General features: G+C 35.6%; 1 protein-coding gene across 4 annotated transcripts in view; it reads left to right on the top strand.

Annotated features, from left to right (window-relative positions):
* The window catches only part of LOC106871243 (cell division cycle and apoptosis regulator protein 1), a 116,966-nt gene that overhangs the window by 49,280 nt on the left and 43,821 nt on the right, over positions 1 to 23,865 (top strand). For all 4 annotated transcript variants that reach the window (XM_089351908.1, XM_089351909.1, XM_089351907.1 and 1 more), the window contains exons 3-7: positions 8,191 to 8,267; positions 13,499 to 13,692; positions 15,587 to 15,813; positions 17,689 to 17,803; positions 20,721 to 21,021. In XM_089351908.1, coding sequence (XP_089208034.1) covers positions 8,204 to 8,267; positions 13,499 to 13,692; positions 15,587 to 15,813; positions 17,689 to 17,803; positions 20,721 to 21,021 — 901 coding nt within the window. In that variant the 5' untranslated portion in view covers positions 8,191 to 8,203. The remainder of the gene's footprint in view (positions 1 to 8,190; positions 8,268 to 13,498; positions 13,693 to 15,586; positions 15,814 to 17,688; positions 17,804 to 20,720; positions 21,022 to 23,865) is intronic.

Genomic DNA, 23,865 nt, shown 5'->3' with positions numbered 1-23,865 from the left:
CTGTCCACCATGGGTTTCAGATGATGCAAGCCATCTGTATTTACACATTATATGGCAGAAAAAGTAATGGCTGGTCTCAGGATTTTGAGCAAAGGACTGCACACATGGCAAGACTTAACCAACTCATACCAGCATGGAAAATTAGATGTAAAAATTATGTTACTTCTACACATGCTCTTGAGTAAAACCTTAAATACATACACATCAACTTTCTTAAATCAGTATAAGCATGTTATGTTTATAGGATGCTGAACTACAGGTTGAAAGGTTAACAACTCATATTCTAGGAACGGCTCTGCAGTTTCTGTGTATGAGATATTTAACTCTTAAAAGTTCACTAAGCTATAAATAGGCAATCTTCACTTTCATGATTAGCTCACTGCAGTAAACAGCAGTATTTAATGTGTAAGATTATGAGCCCTTTGGCTTGTATCATGATTCAAATCTGGTCATGGGTATAAATCAGGGAGAAATGGTTTCTTCCAAGCTGCTTCATCCTAAATACATACTCTATATGAATTCTACAGTGATGTCCCAACAAACCTAATTGTTTATAAGGTGGCCAACCATTCAAAATCAATATGGAATAGGCATACATTGCTTACAAAAAAAAAGAACAAAGATAAAACATTATTTTGTGACTTGTATACAGCTGCTGTTTGTTTTGTATCAACATTTAATAACATCTACCCAATCAGATGCTCATTTGTAATTAATAGAAAATGCTTTTGTTTACACGATTTACTTAGACATCCATATACTTTCACTATATAGCTTAGAGAAATATAATTAGAATCTTTTTGTAGTTCTTTCATACAGAGCTCCACTTCCATATTGGCTTTCATTCCATTCATTCCCTCATTTTTTTTTTTAAATTCATTCATTCTTGTTATTTGTTTCATTCTCAAACATCTGGAAAGTTTTGTGTCTTTTATTGTTGTTTTCATCATTATCGTAGTCCTCATCATTTTATTTCTTTTTCCTAATATTCTGCTAAGATTCCACTTGCCAAATGCAACATATATTTTTAGTATTTTTAGTTGATGAGAAAGAGAGAGTAAATTATTTTCATATATTTTGTTTACCTTAATTGTTAATTCTGCCATGTTGTTGCTGTTGTCTCTATTGTTTTTTTTTTTTAGTTTTGTTGTTGTTTTAAGACAAAATCTAAAATCTCTGTTATAAGCAAGAGCTACATCTATTTAAGAACATCTGATAAGATGATAGAATTTAAGCACTTGTTTTCAGCTTCAGTTGACATGTTTGAAGGGAAAGCTTTTGGCTTTCTTTCATTTCTATTTATCCCCTCTTTTGCTCTTTTTTTTCTTTTTTTTTTTTTTGAAAGAAAATTAATCTTCATGTATTCTTCCCCATTGCTCTGGCTAAGTCAATTAACATTGTTATAGGTTAAAGTTTATTTGTAGAAAATACTCGATTATCAGTCTCTCCCAAAACGATAACTCATTTCATTGAATTAAATAAATTTGGCATTTTACCAAGTTACAGCAGTTGTTATATTTATTTCATATTCATTTTCTTTTTGTTTTTTGTTTGTTTTCTTTCTAAAAATTGCTCTATTTTCGTACTTTTCACTTTAAACCAACATAAAATAGCCAAGTTGATATTTGATTAGTATTGCAAATGAAAATTATATTTTTGATAAAATCCAGATTGTGTTTGTGTATGAGGAGGACTATTAAGTTTGCCATGTTACTAAGCCATTTACCAGCTGAAACCATATTAGTTTGTCCAATGTGTGTCTGCCTGCCTATGTACACATTTGTGTATCGTATATCTGCGCTTATGTACAACTATCTGTGTAGTAGCACATGCTTGAACATGTATGTGTGTGTGTGTGTGTGTGTGTGTGTGTGTGTGTGTGTGTATGTGTGATTCATTTGCAAAAGCGTGGCCATTTGTGCGTCTTGGTGTAAAGCTAGTTTGATTTTCATAACCAAAATCCAATTGAAGAGTGTAATACTCTTGAGCAAGATGTTTCTATTTAATTTTTACTGTAATAGCTGCATACTGCTGCTGAACAAGTTACACATTTTGTTTCTAAATTTACACAGAATATTCCCAAGATATGTATGTGTTGCTGTATAGCCTCTGATCAGTCCTAATCTAGCAGACTTGCGTTCAAAGTTGAGCCAGCTGTGACTATTCCATCATTTTTGTTTCTAACATAGTATATTTAGTGCTACATTTTTCTTGTTATTTCTGTCTGTTCATGCAACTACATTGCAGCAGCCCTTCCATTGGATCAGTCTCTCTCACACACACAAAGTTGTTGGCTCAAGTCATCATCATCATCATCGTTTAACGTCCGCTTTCCATGCTGGCATGGGTTGGACGATTTGACTGAGGACTGGTGAAACCGGATGGCAACACCAGGCTCCAGTCTGATTTGGCAGAGTTTCTACAGCTGGATGCCCTTCCTAACGCCAACCACTCAGAGAGTGTAGTGGGTGCTTTTACGTGTCACCCGCACGAAAACGGCCACGCTCGAAATGGTGTCTTTTATGTGCCACCCGCACAAGCCAGTCCAGGGGCACTGGCAACGATCTCGCTCGAAAATCCTACAGGAGCCAGTCAGGCGGTACTGGCAACGGCCACGCTCAAAATGGTGCATCTCATGTGCCACTTCATATGATTTATTTTCTAAACAATTTGATGTTAGCTCTCATTCAACATTAGCTTTCAGTATTGACTGGAATCGTTCTGTTCATTTTTTTGTATTTGACCCATGCTAGCATGGAAAATCCTGACATTAAATGATGACGATGACAGTTCAAAAGTTCACTTTGCTGCCTTCTCTCATAATGCTCAACTAATGTCATAAATTCTGATGATCAAAAATTCAGACAGCCAAAATATGTTGGTCTCCGTGTGTCTGTACAAGAAATATTGTTCTTTAGAAACTTTTTCATTTTGTAGTGTATAAATAATAATGCTTGTTATGTACATTTGTAGCTTTTGCATAAACTAAACCTGCTGTCCCTTGAAAACCTTTAGAAAATGTATGTCACCTGTTTGTAAGATCATGTACCCATGTGTAAATATGCATGCATTTCCCTGTTACTTTAGCATTTTTATTTACATCTTCATACTCTCATTAGCAGCTTTCATGTATATTTTTCAACAATACTTCCAATTGGAAAAAATTGAAAATGTTGCAATTATCACAAAGTTTAGTATAATACCTTCCTTCATTATTCACGACTCCACTATTCTAGTAGTAGCATAATCCTTGAATGTTGGGCCTGACGGAGGCGATTTCGAGTGACCGAGACCTTTGGCGATGTGCTGTGTTCGAGAAGACTTGTCAAACCAATTGAAATTGTTGTCACGGTTGTTGCCAGTGTCATGTGCCTGTGAAGCCGTGGTCGTGGTCATTGCCGACGTCACGCAAATGGCAGCTGTGCCGGTGGCACATAAAAGCATCCATTACAGTCTCAGAGTGGTTGGCATTGGGAAGGGCCTCCAGCCATAGAAACCATGCCAAATCAGACTGGAACCTGGTGCAGATCTCTGGCTTACCAGTTCCAGTCTAACCATCTAACCCATGCCAGCAGGGAAAGCGGACGTTAAATGATGATAATGATATATATATGCGTGTGTGTACACACACACACACACACACACACACACACACACACAAGTATAGTTGTTTTGTTACTTTTCTACTTTAATGGATGAATGTTACACATGACAAATTTTTGGTACTCTCTACATGTTGTCAATGGCACCAGACTATGATTGATAAATAGATGTATCCAGAAATGATCAAATTTAGACATTTCACTGAGATTCTCTGTCACTTGCTGACTATAAAGATCTTTGCTAAGTGAGGACCAAGAAAAGTAGCTTCACTTAGAAAACTTATTGGTTGCGAGATTGTGATTGATCAGGAGTTCAGATACAGCTACAAGCAGTGTATTGCCCTCCCTCTATGTTTAACTGATATTAGTACTGCCCCTCCATTGTAACTCTTTAGCATTTAGATTATCCTTTTTTGAATTAATCATAAATTATTTCATAGCTTCAAGATTGAAATGATATGATTGTTGATCTTTAGAATAACATTGTAGGCAGGTTAGAGCGGCCAGATCTGGCTGGTTTGAACATAAAACAGGTAGAATATTTGAGCCTGGTGTGGTCGGTTGAATTGCTAAAGGGTTAATAACTAGCAAAAGGAAACTTGTTAGTTTCTTATTACTTACACTATGATCAATACTGCTATTGCTACTACTTTGGCAGTTTGTTGAGGATGAGATTATACCCAAATTCCTCCCATGTGCTCCTTTCAATTTTTAGTACATACAAAAAAATGTAATCAAATAGACATTTAGAATTTTCTCTTTAATCCTTCTTAACCCATTAGCATTCAGAATACTCTGTCAAATGTAATGCTTATTTATTCACATTGTTTTAAATTAATCATGCATTGTCTCATTGCTTCAAGATTTCTATGATATGATTGTTTATTTTTAGAATGGCATTGAAAAGTAGGTGTGAGAGGCCATATATGGCTGCAATAGATGCTAAAGGATTAAACAGGTATTCTCCAATGGGATGTACTTGATCCCAAACATGGGAAGTCTGTGCGGGTGGCACATAAAATACACTATTTTGAGCATGGCCGTTGCCAGTACCGCCTGACTGGCCTTTGTAGGATTTTTGAGCGAGATCGTTACCAGTGCCCCATGACTGGCTCTTGTGCGGGTGGCACATAAAATACACCATTTTGAGCGTGGGGTGACACGTAAAAGCACCCACTACACTCTCTGAGTGGTTGGCGTTAGGAAGGGCATCCAGCTGTAGAAACTCTGCCAAATCAGATTGGAGCCTGGTGTTGCCATCCGGTTTCACCAGTCCTCAGTCAAATCGTCCAACCCATGCTAGCATGGAAAGCGGACGTTAAATGATGATGATGATGATATATATATATATATATATATATATATATATATATATATATATATATATATATATATATGGTACAAGACATTTGTCCAAAGTATCACACTGGAATTGAACCTGAAACCAAGTTGTTACAAAGTTAACTTCTTGGTTACACGTTAGTTTATATACATATGCATATATATCTTTGAATGCAGCCATGTTGGATGCATTTATAAACATGTGTATATATATATATATATATATATATATATATATATATATATATATAGTTTCCATCTAGGTTTCCTGAATTTGCTTCATACAGGAAAATATCTTATTCTTTCCACTTTTAAATACAGTTTAACTCTAAATTAGGCAAATGCTGTGAAACCTGAAGAACGCCTAAGATCTTCAGTGACCATACTTAGACTATGTCCACTTCGACCACAAAGTGTGCATTGAACACTTATGTTTTAGCTTTAATACATACATTAACTCTGTGTATGTATGTATAACTTTAATATCTTTTTTCCACTGAAGCTAATACTTCCTCTCTCATACCCTGGAACAACTTTTACCCAGTATGTATCCGGCATTTATGTAACATGTTTTGTATGAGTGTCAGCTGGCTACCATCTGTCTAACTTGGTAATCTTTTTCTGAAAGTTAATATTCTATATATATATATATATATATATATCTGTTGAACCGCATTCTACCCCATCATCTCGTTTCATTGCTGGTTATTGGTGTTGTGTTACCTATTTGTAAGTGCCACACGGCCTCATCCTGCTTTAGTGTAGAGATGAGATAACCAAGTGGATAAAATATTGGACTGCTTGCTCAAAGGTTGTGAGTTCAAACAAGTTATAGAGATTTTGTTATATTATCAGGCAGAATACATTATTTTAGATTGTTGTTATATTTGCTTGAGCTAAGGTGGTAAGCTGGAAGAATTGCTAGCATGCCAGGTGAAGTGCTTAACAGCATTTCATCCTTACATTCTGAGTTCAAATTCTGCCAAGGTCGACTTTGCCTTTTATCCTTTCGGGGGGTCAATAAAGTAAGTACCAGTTGAGCACTGAGAGCCAATGTACTTGACCCTCCCCCTCCCCCTTAAAATGCTGGCTTTGTGCCAGAATTTGAAATCAATGTTACTTTGAAGAAGTAGAATGCTAGTACTCAATGTTTCATGGAACTTTGCATCTGCTATTGTAGATCAACATAATAGACATGATTGTTGTCTCATGCAGCATGTAGTCAATTAACACCACGGTCAGAATTAAAGATTATGCACATGACCGTGCCTGCACCAGACTGAACTTTTAATTTCTTGAGTAGTAGAGAATGTTTGCTTGCATTGTTCTTTTGTCTTGGAGTGGTGGAGCAATGTCCTGTCTTCACTTCTCATGCATGTTCAACTGTACATTGTCACACATCGTCATTTGTAAATCTTTCTTTATGAAACATTCAACAGCAATGACACTTTCCTCAAGAGTTGCTTTCATAGGTTTTCTTGACTCAGTTCATCTTCAAGGGTTCTCCCCCCCCCCCCCCCCCCATATGACATTCAGTAGCCCAACGTTTGAGCATTCTGTGTGTGTATGTGTGTTTCTGTATGTCTTTCAACATATAGACAATGCAACAGAGACTTTAAAAAAAAAGACTTTCACTATAATGAGAAGCAGCTGCTGGTGATGAAGATGATGAGGAGGAGGAGGAATATAGTGAGAGAGAGAGAGAGTGTGTGTGAAAGATAGAATTAAAATTTATTTCAAGAAAAGGGAAAAAAAGAACAGATTGTTGTTGAGCATTTCAATGTGATCATTGGAGTGGGCTTCTGCTGACAGATGTAGTTCTTCTTGACTCGGTCCTTATCCAGCGGCATAGAAACAGATAACGACTGGTTTTGATAACAGTGCAGTATTGCAAGTTTTGATTCTGATTTTCATTAGTCTTCATCAGTTGCCCCCATCTTTTATTGCTTCTAAAATGTAAATCACAATATGTTTATAAACAGGCATGGCTGTGTGGTTAAGAAACTTGCTTCCCAACCATGTGGTCTTGGGTTCAGTCTCACTGTGCAGTACTTTTAGGAAAGTGTCTTCTACTGTAGCCTTGTGAGTGGATTTGGTAGATGGAATGGCTGTGTGGTAAGAAGCTTACTTTCCAACCACATAGTTTCAGGTTCAGTCCCACTGTGTGACACCTTGAGCAAGTGTCAACTATAGCCTCAGGCTGACCAAAACCTTGTGAGTGGATCTGGTAGAAGGAAACTGAAAGAAGCCCATCATATATATATACGCTAGATGTATCCACGCCCCGTTGGGTCCCAACCACTCCGAGTTGAAAATGTCGATTATCAGTGGCAAAGATAAAAATACTATTTCGAACGTCATGCAATACAGTTCTGTTGAAATGTAAAAGAATAGAAGAATGTGTGTGTGTGTGTGTGTGTGTGTGTGTGTGTGTGTGTGTGTGTACTCATGCCTAGGCATCATGTGATGTTTGCAAATGAGCAATATCTTCAGACAAGCGAGGTTATTTGTTTCCGATGTCTTCTGTGAAAAAACATGTTTAGCTATGGAGAAAATATTACCTTGGTTACAAACAGGTGAGGGTTGATGCCAGGAAGGGCATGTTGCCCCAGAGAATTTTCCTCACCAAATTCCACCTGGCCTAATCAAGCATGGAAGAGTGAATGTTAAATAATAATGATGATGATGATGAATCTATGATAAAGGATTATAGTCAGATTCAAAATTTTTTGAACACTCCTCAATATGCATGGGTGTGTGTAAAATGTTTGGAATTTTTCTGTGTGTGCGTGCACACACACATATAAAATGTATGTATGTATTCATAAATCCCTATAAGTCTGACTTTATGATTCATCTACCCACTGTTTATAAAATGTGCACCAGTAATATTCTGAGCTTTGATTCAATCAATGATATCATTCTCTTAATAAGTCTGTGGCCTTCTGCCAATGAAAAGAAATGTTCTTTTTTTTTTTACTTCATAAAAGAGTATTTTGAATGTATTTAAATGTATGTGTGAGTAATAGCATATTTATGTTTTTTATATATGAACATACAAATGCACATAGTAATTGAACATTTGTGTATTTGGATAAATGTGATATAAAGAAAATAAGCTTTTTTCTTCTTTTCTCATTCTATTATCTTCATGCACATTTATATTTAATATGTACAGATATACAGTTTTAAGCAATCATAGTTTAATAATAAATTTATATATATATATATGTATATTTTATTGCAGTGATAAAGTTTTAATGATGTCACGGTTTGGAATTGGTACAACTAAAAATCCCCCCTGGGCCCGCCAGGCACCAGCAGGTAAGATGGTTTCTCTTCTTTTTTCTCTTTCATATTTTTAGTTTGTCCTTTGTCAAAATTAATTTTGTTCTTGAACAAAGTTATTTAGTTAGAAATTTAGCTATTTAGTTGGATATTTTTTTGTTTATTCTAAAAAAAGATTTGTGCTAAAAGCTATCTTTATTTTCTGTTCTTCATTCTCAAGCTAACTTCCTGATGAATGTAATCTGCAACTTGGCTTCCCTTATTGCTCTAATTAAATCAATTGGGAAAATGTAACCACAACTTTACGTTTTCTAGACTCTTAGTTATGTGATTTTCTGCTTAATTAAATGAAGACCAAATAGTCGCTGTGTGATTAAAAAAGTTCACTTTGCAACTGTATAGTTTCAGGTTCAGTCCCACTGCATGGCATCTTGGGCAAGAATCTTCTATAGCCTCATGCCAACCAATGCCTTGTCAGTGGAATTGGTAGAAAGTGACTGTGAGAAAGTCCATTGTGTGTGTGTGTGTGTGTGTTGACATTCTACAGCTTCCCTTGTCTTTATCTGAATGGAATGGTGATATACTATTTACATTCCTTGTTGATATTAAACGTTTGCTTTGCACTTTCAATGACTAGTAGGATTTTAAGAATAAAACATCCTTTTGTTGAAAAACAGTTAAAGGTTGGCGACAGGAAAGGCATCTGGTTGTAAATTATTGCCACAAATAATTCCCCCACCTAACTCATAGAAAAAAAAAATGAATGTTCAACAAAGGACTGAAATGGTGATTATCAATTACATCAGTTAACAATAACAAATTGACTTTATTGTGTTTTACAAATATTTGAAGCTTGTATCTTAACTTATCATCACTGTTCTGGTACAGTAACCTATGTGTACTGAATTACAAGGTTTGTAACTGGATTCACGGTGTATTTTCACCAGCAGTATGTGAGGATGGTGGGAGAAAACTCATCTTCTCATTAAAATTTTGAAGTGATTGTAAAAGACAAATTATTTACCAAAGATCAATAATTGTTAACACCAGTGGTTTAGTGGTAGAATGCTTTCCTTCTAAGCAAGAGACTCCAGTTTGATTTCTGGCTAATACACAGTGGTCTTATTTTGTAATAGCGGTGTCCCAGTATGACCGCCACTGCTGGTTGAAACCAATAATAGAATGATTATTTCTAGGTTTTAGAGATGGTTGTTGATCAAACACATAGATGTGTCATATGTGTAGACTAAAAGTTTTTATCTATCTCTTTTGCTACTATTGTTCATCTGAGACAATATCTCTGGTTCTCTGGTACAAAGCTTCTCATCTTGAATTTTCAAAATATTTAAATTAACACCTTCCATCATAACATGAAGGCACATGGCTCAGTGGTTAGAGTGTTGGGCTCACAATCATGAGATAGTGAGTTCAGTCCTTGGACTGGGTCGTGTGCTGTGTTCTTGAAGCAAGATACTTTATTTCACGTTGCTCCAGTTCACTCAGTTTAGAAATCAGTTGCAATATCACTGGTGCCAAGTTGTATCAACCTTTGCCTTTCCCTTGAATAACACCAGTGGTATGGAGAGCGGAGACTGGTATGCATAGGCGACTGCTGGTCTTCTATAAACAACATGCCACAGAGGAGAACTTTCTAGGTGCAATCTGATGGTCATTCATTACCAACGGGGATCTTTACCTTTCTCCATCATAAGTTAATGAAAGAGCATCATCTGTTAGGTAGGTTTCACCTGTTTAATAAGAAAAGGTTATATTACTAAATCCTTCCAAATTCTTGGTTATTTTTCAAAATTAAGTGATAGATGTTATGGAGCGTAATTTCATTTGAAATTTGGTCAGAAAAGAGATTTTATATATTTATATATTTTTACATTACGAGAGTCTTCAATGATGTGGTAGTGCTAATGCAAAAAAAAAAAAGAAGTACGGAAAGTTACTGAAACTGGTAGCTGAGATATACAGTGTTTAAAGAAAAATATTTTTTTATAACCATGTTTTTAATGAAATAAACTACCTATATCTTTCAATCATAAGACATCACCACTATTCAAACACTAAAAATACCAACTGATCTCACTTTGTTTAGTCAGCTATCCATATGGGCTGTCTGCTCAAATGAAATTGTTAAACTATGAGGATTACAAAAATGAATAAACTAAAAAAAAACTACATTAATTATATCACATTTCTTCTCTGTTACTGTTGGTTTGAATAGTTACTGCTATTTCAGATGAGTAAAATATGTATGTAGTTGCTTTAAATTCTTCAGTCTGTTGTCTTGATCTGAAATCTAATATCTTTGGTACTGTTGTTGGTTTACTATTTTGTTTTGGTAGATTGATGGAATTGTTAGAACATCTGACAAAATACTTTGCAGAATTTTGTTACAGGTTTTTACTTTCCAAGTTTAAATCCTACTCAGCTTTTCATTTTGAAACCACCAACCCCATTTTCAACTTTTGTTCCTCTTTTTAAAACAATAATAATAGCAATTATAATAATAGTTTCAAATCTTGGCAGAAGGCCTGCAATTTTGAAGGGTAGGGATGTTGATTACATCAACCCCAGTGCTCAACTTGTACTTTGTTACCAACCCCCAAAAGTATGAAAGGTAAAGTTTGGTTGGCTCTTATGTTAGACAAGTCAGACAGACATCTACAGATAAGCTTGCTCGCTTACTGAAGAAACTCTCTCTTCTCTATTAAATGGAGAATAAATTTACTGTCTCTTCATCTTCCTTCTCAATAGTATTGTTTCGAATTCTGGTTGGATGACCAATTTTCATAATCTATGTTTCTGTTGACTAATTTCAAGTTGAGTAAGATAACTTTAAGGAATAGATGAAGAGAGATTGTGAAATAGGATGTCACTCAGATACCCATAGCAGAAGAGATATCAGATACTACAATGATAATGACGATGATTATATTTAAGATGATTTACATATTTAGCTACAAATCTCTTGCTGCATTCATTTAATCTAAGATGTGAATCTGTTGTACAAAGAAATAGTGCTGCAGTATATCTAAAAACTTGCTTAAATGATCCTCGCATGATCCGTCAATCTAAGTGAAAGAGACTGATTTAACCCAGTTTTAGAGATTATTCTTTAGAATCATTGATTTCTTAGTGTTGGAAGTGAGATTTATTTTTAGATGGACTGAAGACATTGCTTTGCTACCATAAATATAATTCAATCCTGGAAGAAGTGAAGTTCCATTCTTTCTTTCTTTTTTTTTAATACCTTCCTGTTCATTGATGATTGTTGTAAAGAAATATATCTCTTCAATCATATTTAGTGAAATGTGTGTGTGTGTGTTCATTGCTGTGGATTGGCTTCCTTAGTGCTTTATCTTCTTGCATGGTATATTTTCCCTGTTGTTACTTTTTTTTTTTTTTGCTATTTGATATCTCTTCTCTTAATAAATAATGAGTTACTTCAAAGTCAACTCAAAATGTAATGAGTAGCCAAGTTCTCATTTGACTTTCCATTTCTCAATTCGATACTGAATCTCTCTCTCTCTCTCTCTCTCTCTTTCTCTCTCTCTCTCTCTCTCTCTCTCTCTCTCTCTCATACACACACTCAAGAAGAAACTTTAGAAAATAAATCTGATCTCATGATAGTAGGGTGATGTGGTGTGGGTGGGGCTTAGTTATAATTAATTATTGATTTAACTTACGGTTTTAAAATCAAAAAGGCTTCACTAAATTTGAATTACATTTTGTGTAAAATAAGCTGGAGGTGGGGGTGAATGTGAGAATGCTAAAAAATACAAAAATTGTAAGATATATATGTATGCACATATATATATATATATATATATATATATATACTTACATGTGTGTGTATAAATATATATATATATATATATATATATATATATATATATATATATATATATATATAAAATCTATAGTTCATATTTACTCAGGTTGTATTGCATGAATGCTTTTGCACTCCTTTAAGAAACATGATCCAAATATAACTTCTGATCTTCCAGTTTCAGTTCTTGCTTTTTTTTTTTTTATTTTTTATTTATTTAAACAAAGAAACAGAAACAAAAAAAAACATCAGTTAAAATTTCTAGGTTTGAGCTGCTATCTTTCTATACTAACCAAATATGGTGATATGCAGTGGTGTGTGTATCAAATATACAAACACACACATACATGTGAATCAGTATAGATGCATAAATAATGCAATAGTGCTTTTCTTAATGAGATTGAGCCATGCATTTCCTGCGACTTTGCAAAACTTGGCAGATATGTTAAGCATTACAGTTAGAGAACATTGCCCTTTCTGCTTTTGTATCACCTCTGTGTGTGTGTGTGTGTGTGTGTGTGTGTGTGTGTGTTGCTACTGACTGCTTGCCACACAGAAAGATATGTGACTTAATGTCTATCAAACAGGCATTATCATATTTCTTCTTTTCATTGAGATACTATCAAAAACTAAGGCAGATCAACCTGGTGCATTTGTTCTGACTTAATGTTTTTTCAACTGTTATCCATATTATTAGCTGTACAGTGTAGCTTTCTCACACGACACATTCCATTGACTTATTGAGAAACTATAGAAGATTGTCTTCATTTAGGACAAATAAACAAGGTTATGCTCATAAATGAATTTGAGTTCATCACAGCAAACTGTTAAAACTTGATTCAATTGATATCATGTTATTATTGATCACATCAACAAGTTATACCTTCTTACAGTATCTATTTGCAGATGGACAAACTGAACCATTGAAATTTAAATATCTTTGCTGAGTGCACAATGTAGCTCTACTGGATGCAGTGTATATTGATGCATTGATCACTCTCTGCAACACATTAATATATCTGTACCCAATAAACTTGGCAGCCATCACTCTAAAATGTATTGTTTATTATTTACATTTTGGTTTCAAATCTTGACAGTACAGACTTTATGCAGGTTATTAAAAATAAATAAGTATCAGTGAAATACTGACTTGATTCAATCAATATCCATCTTCACAAAATTACACACATTGTGTCAGTGTTAAAAAAAAATCATTGTTGTTATTAGCTTCATCGTGGGTTTTTGAATTATATTTGTGCTGCATTTCTGATAATAATGTCAATTAATTCTCCAGTGATTCCTTTAACTGCTGTTCGTTAAGCCTCATAAGTTAGAACAGAGATAATTTCAAATATAAATATTGTGCAGGTTGTCAACCATGTTATCTGACCATACTAAATTGCTCTGTATTTTTCTTTTTTCTCAGAGTTTATCACTGTAACTGCTGCAACTTCATTGAGCTCACTGAGTCAACCTCAAGCAACCACAGCTCTATTACACCAGCCATCAGCTGGCGTTCCAAAAGCTACTGTCTATTCAATAACAACACCAACCTCAGCACCCATTGCGCAACCACAGTATGCACCACAGCAACTCCCTCCAGTTGGTATGCAAGGACAAGTAAGTTAATTTTCATTTATTTTTTGTTACTGTTTTTCTAGGGGTCTGAAATAGAGATCAGGGCATGTTCCTACTTAGAACTTTATTGTCAAATACCTTTTGTTCTAAAATGTACCTATCCTCCTACTCTATTATTTTAAATACATACGTGTTTAGATCTGTGAGAAATATGGTGCAGACAAGGGTACATCAGCAATGAAGTTGTAAATGTCAAAGAATAGACTGATGAAACAACTGATTGCTTTATTGATCAAACCAATTGGTCAATCAATTGATTAGTTAATTGTTTAATTAGTTAACTCATTGACTTATTATATATACTAACAAAAATGAAATAGAATCAGTATGTTTTCTGAGGCAAAAACGACCTTCCCAAGATTCAAACAACATCTGCTTCAACACAAAATTTCACATCAAGAATTTTGCAAAACAAACACAAATAATGAAATATAAATATAGTTGAGCAATTATTTAAGGAAACATCTATGTTTCTGCCTATTTGTTTTCCAAGTTAGAGAAAACATTCTCCATTTATGGGTATCAGTTATAAAACAAAGAAACCTGTGCACAAAATATTTTTTTGATTACACAAACTCCTTCAGAAGTGCCTGCAGTAAAAAAAGGGTTAGTCAACTTGTCATGTGTTGACCTCTGAATAAATAAACTGATCCTATTTTTTGACAACTGTTAGCCAGTGTCAGTTGAAAGGAGGACATCTAATCAGGAAATCATCATCAAACTATTTGTATGTTCAATTGAAATTTCAAGCTGAGATACAATTCCAAAGAAATTCCTGTCACAAGAGGACTGAGACTACAGTAATTTGACAATAAATTCACCTGAATACAGGCACAGGTATGGCTGTGTGGTTAAGAAATTTGCTTTGCAACCACATACTTGCAGGTTCAGTCCCATTCCATGAAACCTTGGACAAGTGTCTTTGATTTGCCTGGCCAACCCATGCCTTGTGAATGGAATTGGTAGATGGAAACAGGGATTAGCTCTAGAAATGGATTTTACATGTAAAAATATTGGCTTCAATGATTCATGCTCACATATCCATATTTGGTAAAAAGAGTTAAAAAAGCCATTTCACTTGTATTGATCAGACCCTTGATGAAACCTGATCAAGCAGACTATAACCAAAAGCATTTCTGAAATGACCAACCCACTTTTATTGAGACATGGTATTTGGCCCCCACATTATCCAACATGTCTTCTTTTTCCTTTTTTTTTTTTTTTTTTTTTTTTTTTTTTTTTAAAGAGCAAGGTACGATTTGAGGCAGATATGGCTCCTGTTTTTAGAAGGATTTGTGACCACATACAGGTTTTCCTTCATTGACTGGTGTTTTTAGAAAGCTGTGAACACCATGCAATCTCATTTCACCATTTTTCACATTTGAGGACTTACATAAAAGATCATTATTATTACATGTATTTTCATTGTAATAAACAACACTAAGTAGCAATATCTTCTTAGTAAGTTGAATCTAAGATTATTTTCAATATCCAAGTGGTGTCATTCATTTCACATATGTCACTAAAATCCTTAGGAAAGACAGGAACACCACATTTTCATTTTTCATCTTTCATCTTCCACAAATTCATAACTTCATGTGTAAGAAACAAATATTAATTTTATCTTTATGATTGTTATTCATCTCAAATATTAGTGTGGTAATTTGGCAGAATCATTAGAGCATCAGAAGGAAAATTACTGTGCAGCATTTTTAAGTTCAAATCCTGCTGCCATCAACTTTGCTTTTCATCCCTTTGGGATGCTATAATAAAGTACCAAACAAGCATTCAACCAACTAAAACTTCCCCCCAAATCTCAGGCTTTGTGCCCCTATGAGAAACAGTTAATTTCAGATACTTCTTGTTATCATTGCAGCCACCAACCTTACAGCCTGGTCAGGTTCTATCCCAGCCTGCTATTGCTATCCCAACAAGCCTGGCCACAACTACTCAAGTTGCCAGTGTTTCCTATCCTCCCCCAGTGGGCAGCACCCGGCTAGCTCCAGCTCAGCAGTCTCTTAAGCAGAGGTTCTTCACAGGAACAGTCACCAAGATTATGGATAATTTTGGTTTTGTTGATGATGATGTCTTTTTTCAAATGAAGTAAGTTGGATCTTTTTATTATTATATACATATATTTCTCTTTTTCAAACAGATTAGGGAACCTGGTGTGGCCCCTGGTCTTGCCAGTTCCTGTCAAGCCATCCAACCCATGCCAGCAGGGAAAACAGATGTTAAATGATGATGATGATGAAATCACTGATTAAAATTTCAATGAAAGTTAAATTTGATAGATGTGTATCATTTTGGATTTATTACATAATGATAAATGGCCTTATTTAGAATAAGACACTATGTTAGGGTTAAAAAATATTATGCAAACATATGTTCTCCATTAGATAGATTTCCAAGTTATTATTTTCAAGACAAAATAAGGCAGTGGGGCTGGCAGAATCGTCAGCACTCCAGGCAAAATGCTTAGTTGCATTTCATCCATCTTCGTGTTCTGAGTTCAAATTCTGCCGAGGCCAGTTTTGCTTTTCATCCTCTCGGGGTTGATAAAATATATACCAGTTGAGCACTGGGGTTAATGTAATTGACTAATCCCCTCCCCCAAAATTCCTGGCCTTGTGCAAAAATTTGAAAATGAATATTTTCAAGTTAAAATGCATTCAAGAATCCATTATACACTTGCTGTTGTTAGCTTTCCTTCCACTGGGGAAAAACTGTACACCATTGTGTTTTTTGTACATCATCATTTTTATGTTGGCTTTTTCATGCTTGTATGGATCAAATGGAATTTATTGAAGTGGATTTTCTACAGCCAGATACCCTTCCTGACACCAACCCTTGCCTGTTTCCGAGCAAGATAATATTTTTCCTTCTATGAAAACATGAGCAGACATGTTTTCATAGAAGGTTGGAAACAAAGGATACTGCTTGCTTGACAGTAACTCTCATTTACAACTATCAAGCAATATCAGGGCTAGGAGACTGTAACAGATGCACATATTTATACATAAAGGGCGTGTATACACATACGCACGCACACATGACTGGCTTCTTTCAGTTTTCATCTACCAAATCCACTCACAAGCCTTTGGTCTGTTTGGGGGCTATTATAGTAGTAGACATTTCCCATGGTGCCATGCAGTAGGACTGAACTTGAAAGTATGTGGTTGGGAAACAAAGTTCCTGACACACACCCATGTGCCTATGGGTAAATTCAGGTCTATATGTAGACTATAAACATTTGGAAAGAAACTTTTGATGTTTTGCTAAACATTATCAAAAATTTGTGTATGTGTGTACAACGTCCCTTATAAAGAGCACATTACGTCCATCCAGTGTGTAAAACGTGTCTAGCTATATTAGTGTAAAATAGATGGATATAAAGCAGTAAAATGTTTTGTATGTCATCATCATCATCATTTAATGTCTGTCTTCCATGCTGGCATGGATTGGACAGTTTTATTGGAGCTGGTAAGACAGAGAGCTATACCAGGCTTCAGAAAGAAGAACTGACTATGGGTTGCAGCATGAGATGTAGTAAACATGCTGCCATTGAACCCATGTTACCAGAGAAAAATAGGTTTTAAATTGATGATGATAAATTTTTCTTCCACTTCAATCTTGTGCAAATAGCAATATTATTAACTTGTAACCTTATCTTCTTCTTTTCAATCTGGTTTTCCCATCTTGTTTAAAAGAAGCATACCATTTTAAAAAATATTTTCTTAAGAAAATGGTTATTGTGGACAGAGAGAAGCTAACATACTTCTACTTAACAGAATGACTGTTGCAAACCTTGTTCTGTAATATTTATTTGGCTAATTGACATGAAATGTTGCGTAAAAAATATTCAGACACGTGAATTTAGATTTTTTTCTTTCTTCTTTTAACTCTTTCATATTTCTAAAAGAATTTTTGCTCAACCTTTGTATTTTGAAAGTAATTTTTCTTTTACTTCTGCTTCAGCTGTTGTAAAGGTCCACTACCAAAAGTAGCTGATAGAGTTTTAGTGGAAGCTACATACAACCCTAATATGCCTTTCAAGTGGAATGCTACTCGAATTCAAGTTCTTCCCAACCAGGTATTATTTTTGCTTTTTGTTAACTGAATTGCATACAGATGAGATTAATGAAATTTATACAGATAGTAGAGACTTAAATGAAGTTGTCATATTTGAGGCTTGTATTTTTTAAATCATCAGACATAGTGGAATTTTAGATATAGGCCATATAATCGCTTGTTAAAATCTTGATAGACACATTATGTCTCTAGATAAAGTGAATATATTTACATGCTTTAACCTGCCTTACTAAATGTAACTTCTGTTTCTGCTTAACCCTTTCGTTACTATATTTCTGGCCAAAATACACCCCTCATGAGTTTCAATTAAATTCTAAAATAATCATGAATTTAGACTAGTCTCATTAAACACCTGTAACTTTTTTATTTATCAACATATTAATGTGATATTTGGAACATAATTAAAGAAAGGGTTCTTAATCAATTCTATTGCATAATTTTTGTCTCAAAGTTCTCCACGTACTGGGGGGGGGGGTTACTGCTAGTGTCTCTCATGTAAATATTGGTTCAGCTTCACGAATCGTACTCGTTCATAATACTGGAAATATATTCATCGCCAAAAGGTTCCTGATCGCTCCAGTAATTTGTTATTCTGGGTAACTGTCTAATATCCATAATAATATTTATGGCAAAAAATGCCCGTATTTCATCTACAGTTGCAGGAAACCGCAAGCTATCTTTTTTTCCGGTTTGTTTACATTGTGCGTAACGGTTTGTTTCCGCAGTAATCATTTCAAACAAGCATGAAAAAGAAGTCTAAAGGTTTCGCTTCCTGAGAAAGACTATGAGTAGACCCTGTTTCCTCAGAAAAATTGTTAATAAAAACATTTTTTAAAGTTTTTACTCCATTCTGGTGTAATATCATCCTCGCTGTCGCCGTCGTTGCTTTCAGAATCGCTGATTTCAGTTTCGGATCTAGAAATATCCGATTCATTATCGTTCACCACGTGCTTTTGTAGCTCATTCATTCTTTTCTTCGATATCTCCATATCTTCTGTTGAAAAACCTTCAAATTCGGAATCACTGATTGATAGCATGAAACTCCTCTCCATCTTCAAAGTTGAAAAAAATCAATGCCGCAAAAAATGTGGAAAAAAATCTTCCAAAATTCTCTGAGTTCAAATATCACGCGAAACAATGTCGGAGACAATAACTCAACTGTTTGCAAAGTAAAATCAGGTGTTTTAACGAATGTACTAACGAGATTCGGGTTCAAATATACATTTAAATAACAATGGGTACGCTCGGCCGGCTACGGCCGGGTTAGTCTTATGAACCAAAAACTTTTTTGACCGGCTACAGCCGGCTTAGTAACGAAAGGGTTAAACTGTTGAGGGTTTAGTTGTTACAAGGACATCCAGCTGATAGTAACAATTACCACAACATTCTGGAGTAGTGACACATACCAAGCTGACTCTGGCTCACCACTCCTTTTCTACTTTGTAGCTAAAATGATCAAGCAAACTCTCCTCCCTCAATATGCAATACTTTCAGAGATGCTATCCTTGTTAAAGACAGACTGTCCATTTTGGACTACACAGCTGATAAGATCTTTTAAGAGGTTTATGCTTCTCTGATTTACTGCATTGTGTGCTGGGTCAGACTAGATTCAGGTCCAAGAATTATTTAAAAAATGGTTATTTGGGAGAGCTGAAACTTCTCATTTGCAATATCATCATATTCCAGCATTATTAATTTGTTATTGCTAGGTCTGTTAATGTGGAGGTGCATAGCTTAGTGGTTAAGGTGTTGGACTCATGAATGAAAGATTGTGGTTTCGATTCCTGGACCAGGCAATCCATTGTGTTCTGGAGCAAAACACTTCATTTCATGTTGCTCCAGTCCACTCGGCTCGTAAAAATGAGTAATCCTGCAATGGACTGGCATCCTATCCAGTGGGGAATATATATATGCCAGGAAACTGGGAAACCGGCCCTATACTCCCTACGGAGCAATGTGAACTAGCCACATAACCACAGGTCTGTTAATAATAATTTCTAAAACATACTTGGCAACAAATCTTTGGGAGAAAGTGCAATCATACTGACTCTGATACTTATTTTATCCGCCCTGGAGCAAAGGAAGGTAAAGTTAACTTTAACAGGATTTAAATTTAATATGTAAATACACATATATAAATGCTGCAAGACAGTTTGTCAGACACTTTACTGATTCTACTAATGAAGGTTTAGCTATTATAAATCAGCATTTTAGAAGGAAAATGGCTGTGAGATTAAGTTCATGCATTCTCAAACCTTACAAACAACACTGTTGTGTCCCTGAACAAGACCTATAACTCTCTTTATTATTCTAGTTTATTTGCTTCACATAAAACAAGAAAATAGATTCCACTTCTTTATTGCTACAAAAGTCATGACATTCATGCAAGCATAGAAAAATGGAATGATAATAATCTGTAATTTAAGCACAAGGCCAGCAATTCTGAAGGGTTGGGGGTTGGTCAGTCGCTACCATCAACCGCAGTACTTGGCAGGTACTTTACTTTATTGACCCTGGAAAGATGAACAGCAAAGTTGACCTCAGCAGGATTTGAATTCAGAAATTCTATGAGATCAACTTTGCTTTTCATCCTTCCAAGCTTGATGGTACCAATCAAATACAGGGCTGATATAATCAACTTAATCCCACTCCTAAATTTAGAAACATTATTGGAAGACAGTGAATTGGCCAAATTATTGGAGGATCAGACAAAATGTCCTGCAGTCTTTGTTCTGGTTCTTTATGTTCTAAATTCAAATCTCATCTAGGTCAGCTTTGTCTTTCATCATTCTATGGTTGATTTAGTTGATTAACCCCTTCTCCTAAATATCTAGGCATGTGTTGATGCTAGAAATGCTAATAATTCACTTTGATATTTTACTTCAGCCTGTTTTTTTTTTCTTTCTCTTTGTTTCCAGAATGTGGCTCCAGCACCAATGGGTCAGATAGCCAATAGCCAAACTCTGGTCATCTCCAACCCAACGACCCTTGTGGGATCTTCTCCACTTGGAGTGACTGCAACTGTGGTCACCCCAACAATTGCTCAAACTCCAGTCATGGCACCAAGCATTGCTCCACCAGTGTCGCCAAACATAACTCCATCCATTCCAACTCCTGTTGCTGCCCCTCCACCTGTACAGCCACCAACAATAAACCAGCAGCCACCTCCATTAATGGGACAGATACGACCTCCTGTTGCAACAGTTGCACCTCCACCATGTGAGTGGCTTCATTCTTTGTAATCCTCACCTTATTTATTTATTTTTTTTCTCTTTATATCAGATTAACCTCAACTATGATTTATTGTGTAAAAAGGTCATCGGCACAAGCATGGCTATGTGGTTAAGATCTCTTCTCAACCACATGGTTTCAAGTACAGTCCCACTGGGCTGCACTTTGGGTAACCAACAGCTTGAGAGTAAATTTGGTAGACAAGAATTATACAAAGCTTGTGTGTGTGTGTATGTAAATATATGTGTGTGTCTGTGTTTGAGTGAACATTTGCATTCTGCACCTCACCTGAAGATGGTCTGAGTTATAAGGGATGATGTCTGTTGACATTCCCTGTCAGCAGATCCTCTGCTAGCTCTGCTCTTTCAAAAACTGGTGGAAGGAAAAATTCTTTTCTTGCAAAACAAAGGTTGGTAACAGAAAGGGAATCTGCCTGTAAAATAATGTCCTAATAATACATATTCACCTAACCCATGCTAGCATGGGAAAACAAATGTAAATTAAAATGAACATATAAATGATTTCTAAGGATCTAAGACTTCGTTAAATCTTCTGAGTATATTTGTTTCTCTTATAAACTATAGACTCCACAGTCAGCAACTATTATGTAAAAGAAAAAGAAGGCAGTGAGCTGGCAGAATCGTTAGCTCACTGAATGAACAAAATGCTTAGTGATGTTTCTCCTGTCACTACGTTGTGAGTTCAAATTCAGCCAAGGTCAACTTTTCAGGGTCGGTAAAATAAGTACAAGTTGAACACTGGGTGGGGTGGTTGATGTACATCCCCTCTCCCAAAATTGTTGCCCTTGTGGCAAAATTTGAAGCCCTTATTTAAAGAAAAAGAAAAATAACAATTCAAGAGAATTTATGGATATCAATAAGTTTTAAGTTGCCATTAGGACTGGACAAATTCTGTAGGTTCAACTTAACCCTTTAGCATTTAAACTGGCCATATCCAACCAAAATATTCTACCTGTTTTATGTTCAAACCAGCCAGAACTGGCTTCTCACACCTACCCTATTCATTTGAAAATAAGCAATCACATCATTGAAATCTCAAAGCTGCAAGATAATGCATGATTGATTCAAAACAATGTGAATAACTATTTCATTTGAGAGAGAGAGAGAGAGAGAGAGAGAGGGAGTTATCTAAAGGGTTAAGGCTGTTCAACAGAAGGATCAACTAGTAGCTAGTGGAAGTAAAGTTGTCCGTTGTTTGGGACAGGAACTGGATGAGAAGATAATCACAATGAATGAATGATCTAGAAAATAGGGTGTAAGAGAGAAGGGCTAAAACAGAAATGAGTGACATAAGGGGCTGAGTGTAGTATGAATTAAGTTGGGTGGTTTGTTTGAAAAGAGATGGGAGGAAGGTCATGTGATCAGGCTAGCAATATAGTAGGAGTTGACCAATGTTTGGCACACAGTTCACTGGAATGGATACAGAAACTGGAGTGGACTTCATTTATGCTTACTGGTTTGTTGGTTTACCTTGAGACACAAATTTCATGCTCAATGCTTTACCCCTGAGTTATATGTTTGTTCAGGCACCTCTGAGTTTCTTTTTCCATTGATACTCCATCCACACATCACCTCTATCTTTTACAAACCAACCATATTCCAGTGTGACCTCAAATTTTCTTCCTCTTATACAATTCATACTAAATTTTCATTCCCCCCCCCCCCTTTTTTTTTCAGTTGCTACATCTTCATTATTTCTGTTGCAAAAGCTCTGACTTCAAGAGTTAATCCTACTAGTTACTCAACATTTTTCTCACTTGTAAATTTTCCTCAATCTGTCAGAGGCCTACCCCCCTCCCCTGACTATAAACTGAACCACCATCCTACCATCAGACACATTCCTTTTCACTCTGCTAGTCTGTCACTCTTCGTACCATCCTCCATAACTTCAGCCTTCTCTTCTCCATTCTTACTAGGTCACTATCTTCTCAGACTCTCTCTCTCTTTCAAATTTGACAGAAACTTTTGATGTAATATTCTAATCTATAGCTCCTTTATCTCCATTGCTCCCACCTGGAACCTCTACCTGCTTCCACATCCACTGCAATTCTTCTCCCTTCACCTGTAATACCACAGCTCTATCTGGTTCAGTGTCCAAATTTCTAAATACTTCTGTTTATTTGATTTACTGCATTGCATGCTATCATTGTAGTACTTTGTATATATAGGAAAGACCAGTTGATATCTGAATGATTGTTTTCAAGAATACCTACTGGATGTCTTCTATAACCTCTCTGGCTTCTTAAAACCCATGACTTACATTAGCTACCCTGGCCTCTCTATACAGCACTACTGTCTTTGGTGTTTACCAATACCATGGTCCAAAAGCCGGTTGCCAACTCAATGAACAAAGTTAATTTTCTAAGAGATTTTGACCCCTACTACTGTGAACACTTGCCTCCAATTATTTCAGTTTATCCACCTTAATCCCCATCAAATACTGCCTTTCTTTGCCTTGCATACTTATCTGTTTTGGGTTTTTTTTATGTGTGGCTGCTTAGCCTTTCTCTCATCACCTCTCATACCAGCCATCTCTCTCTAAATTACTCATATCACACTTTGCTGTCCAGTCAGCCGCTCACATCTATCACCAATCTTTTAGGTCTCCTCACAACTTCACATTCCACTCACTTCATTTACTGTAATTATCTACTTGACTACTTCCTGTGTCTACATTCAACTCTTTTTTCACTCTTTTTCCAGTTCCACCAGTCATTAGTTAATCATTCATTCAAAAGATCTCAGTCCAAAATTTCCAATACGTTCATTCCTCATAGTAACTAAACTTATTGATACTCAAAAACTCTGTTGG

Source organism: Octopus bimaculoides, chromosome 5 (genome assembly GCF_046866305.1).
Source record: "Octopus bimaculoides isolate indiv1 chromosome 5, ASM4686630v1, whole genome shotgun sequence".
Lineage (NCBI taxonomy): Eukaryota > Metazoa > Mollusca > Cephalopoda > Octopoda > Octopodidae > Octopus > Octopus bimaculoides.
The sequence above is the reverse complement of the archived record's forward strand: the minus strand, read 5'-3'. Positions and strand labels throughout refer to the sequence as shown.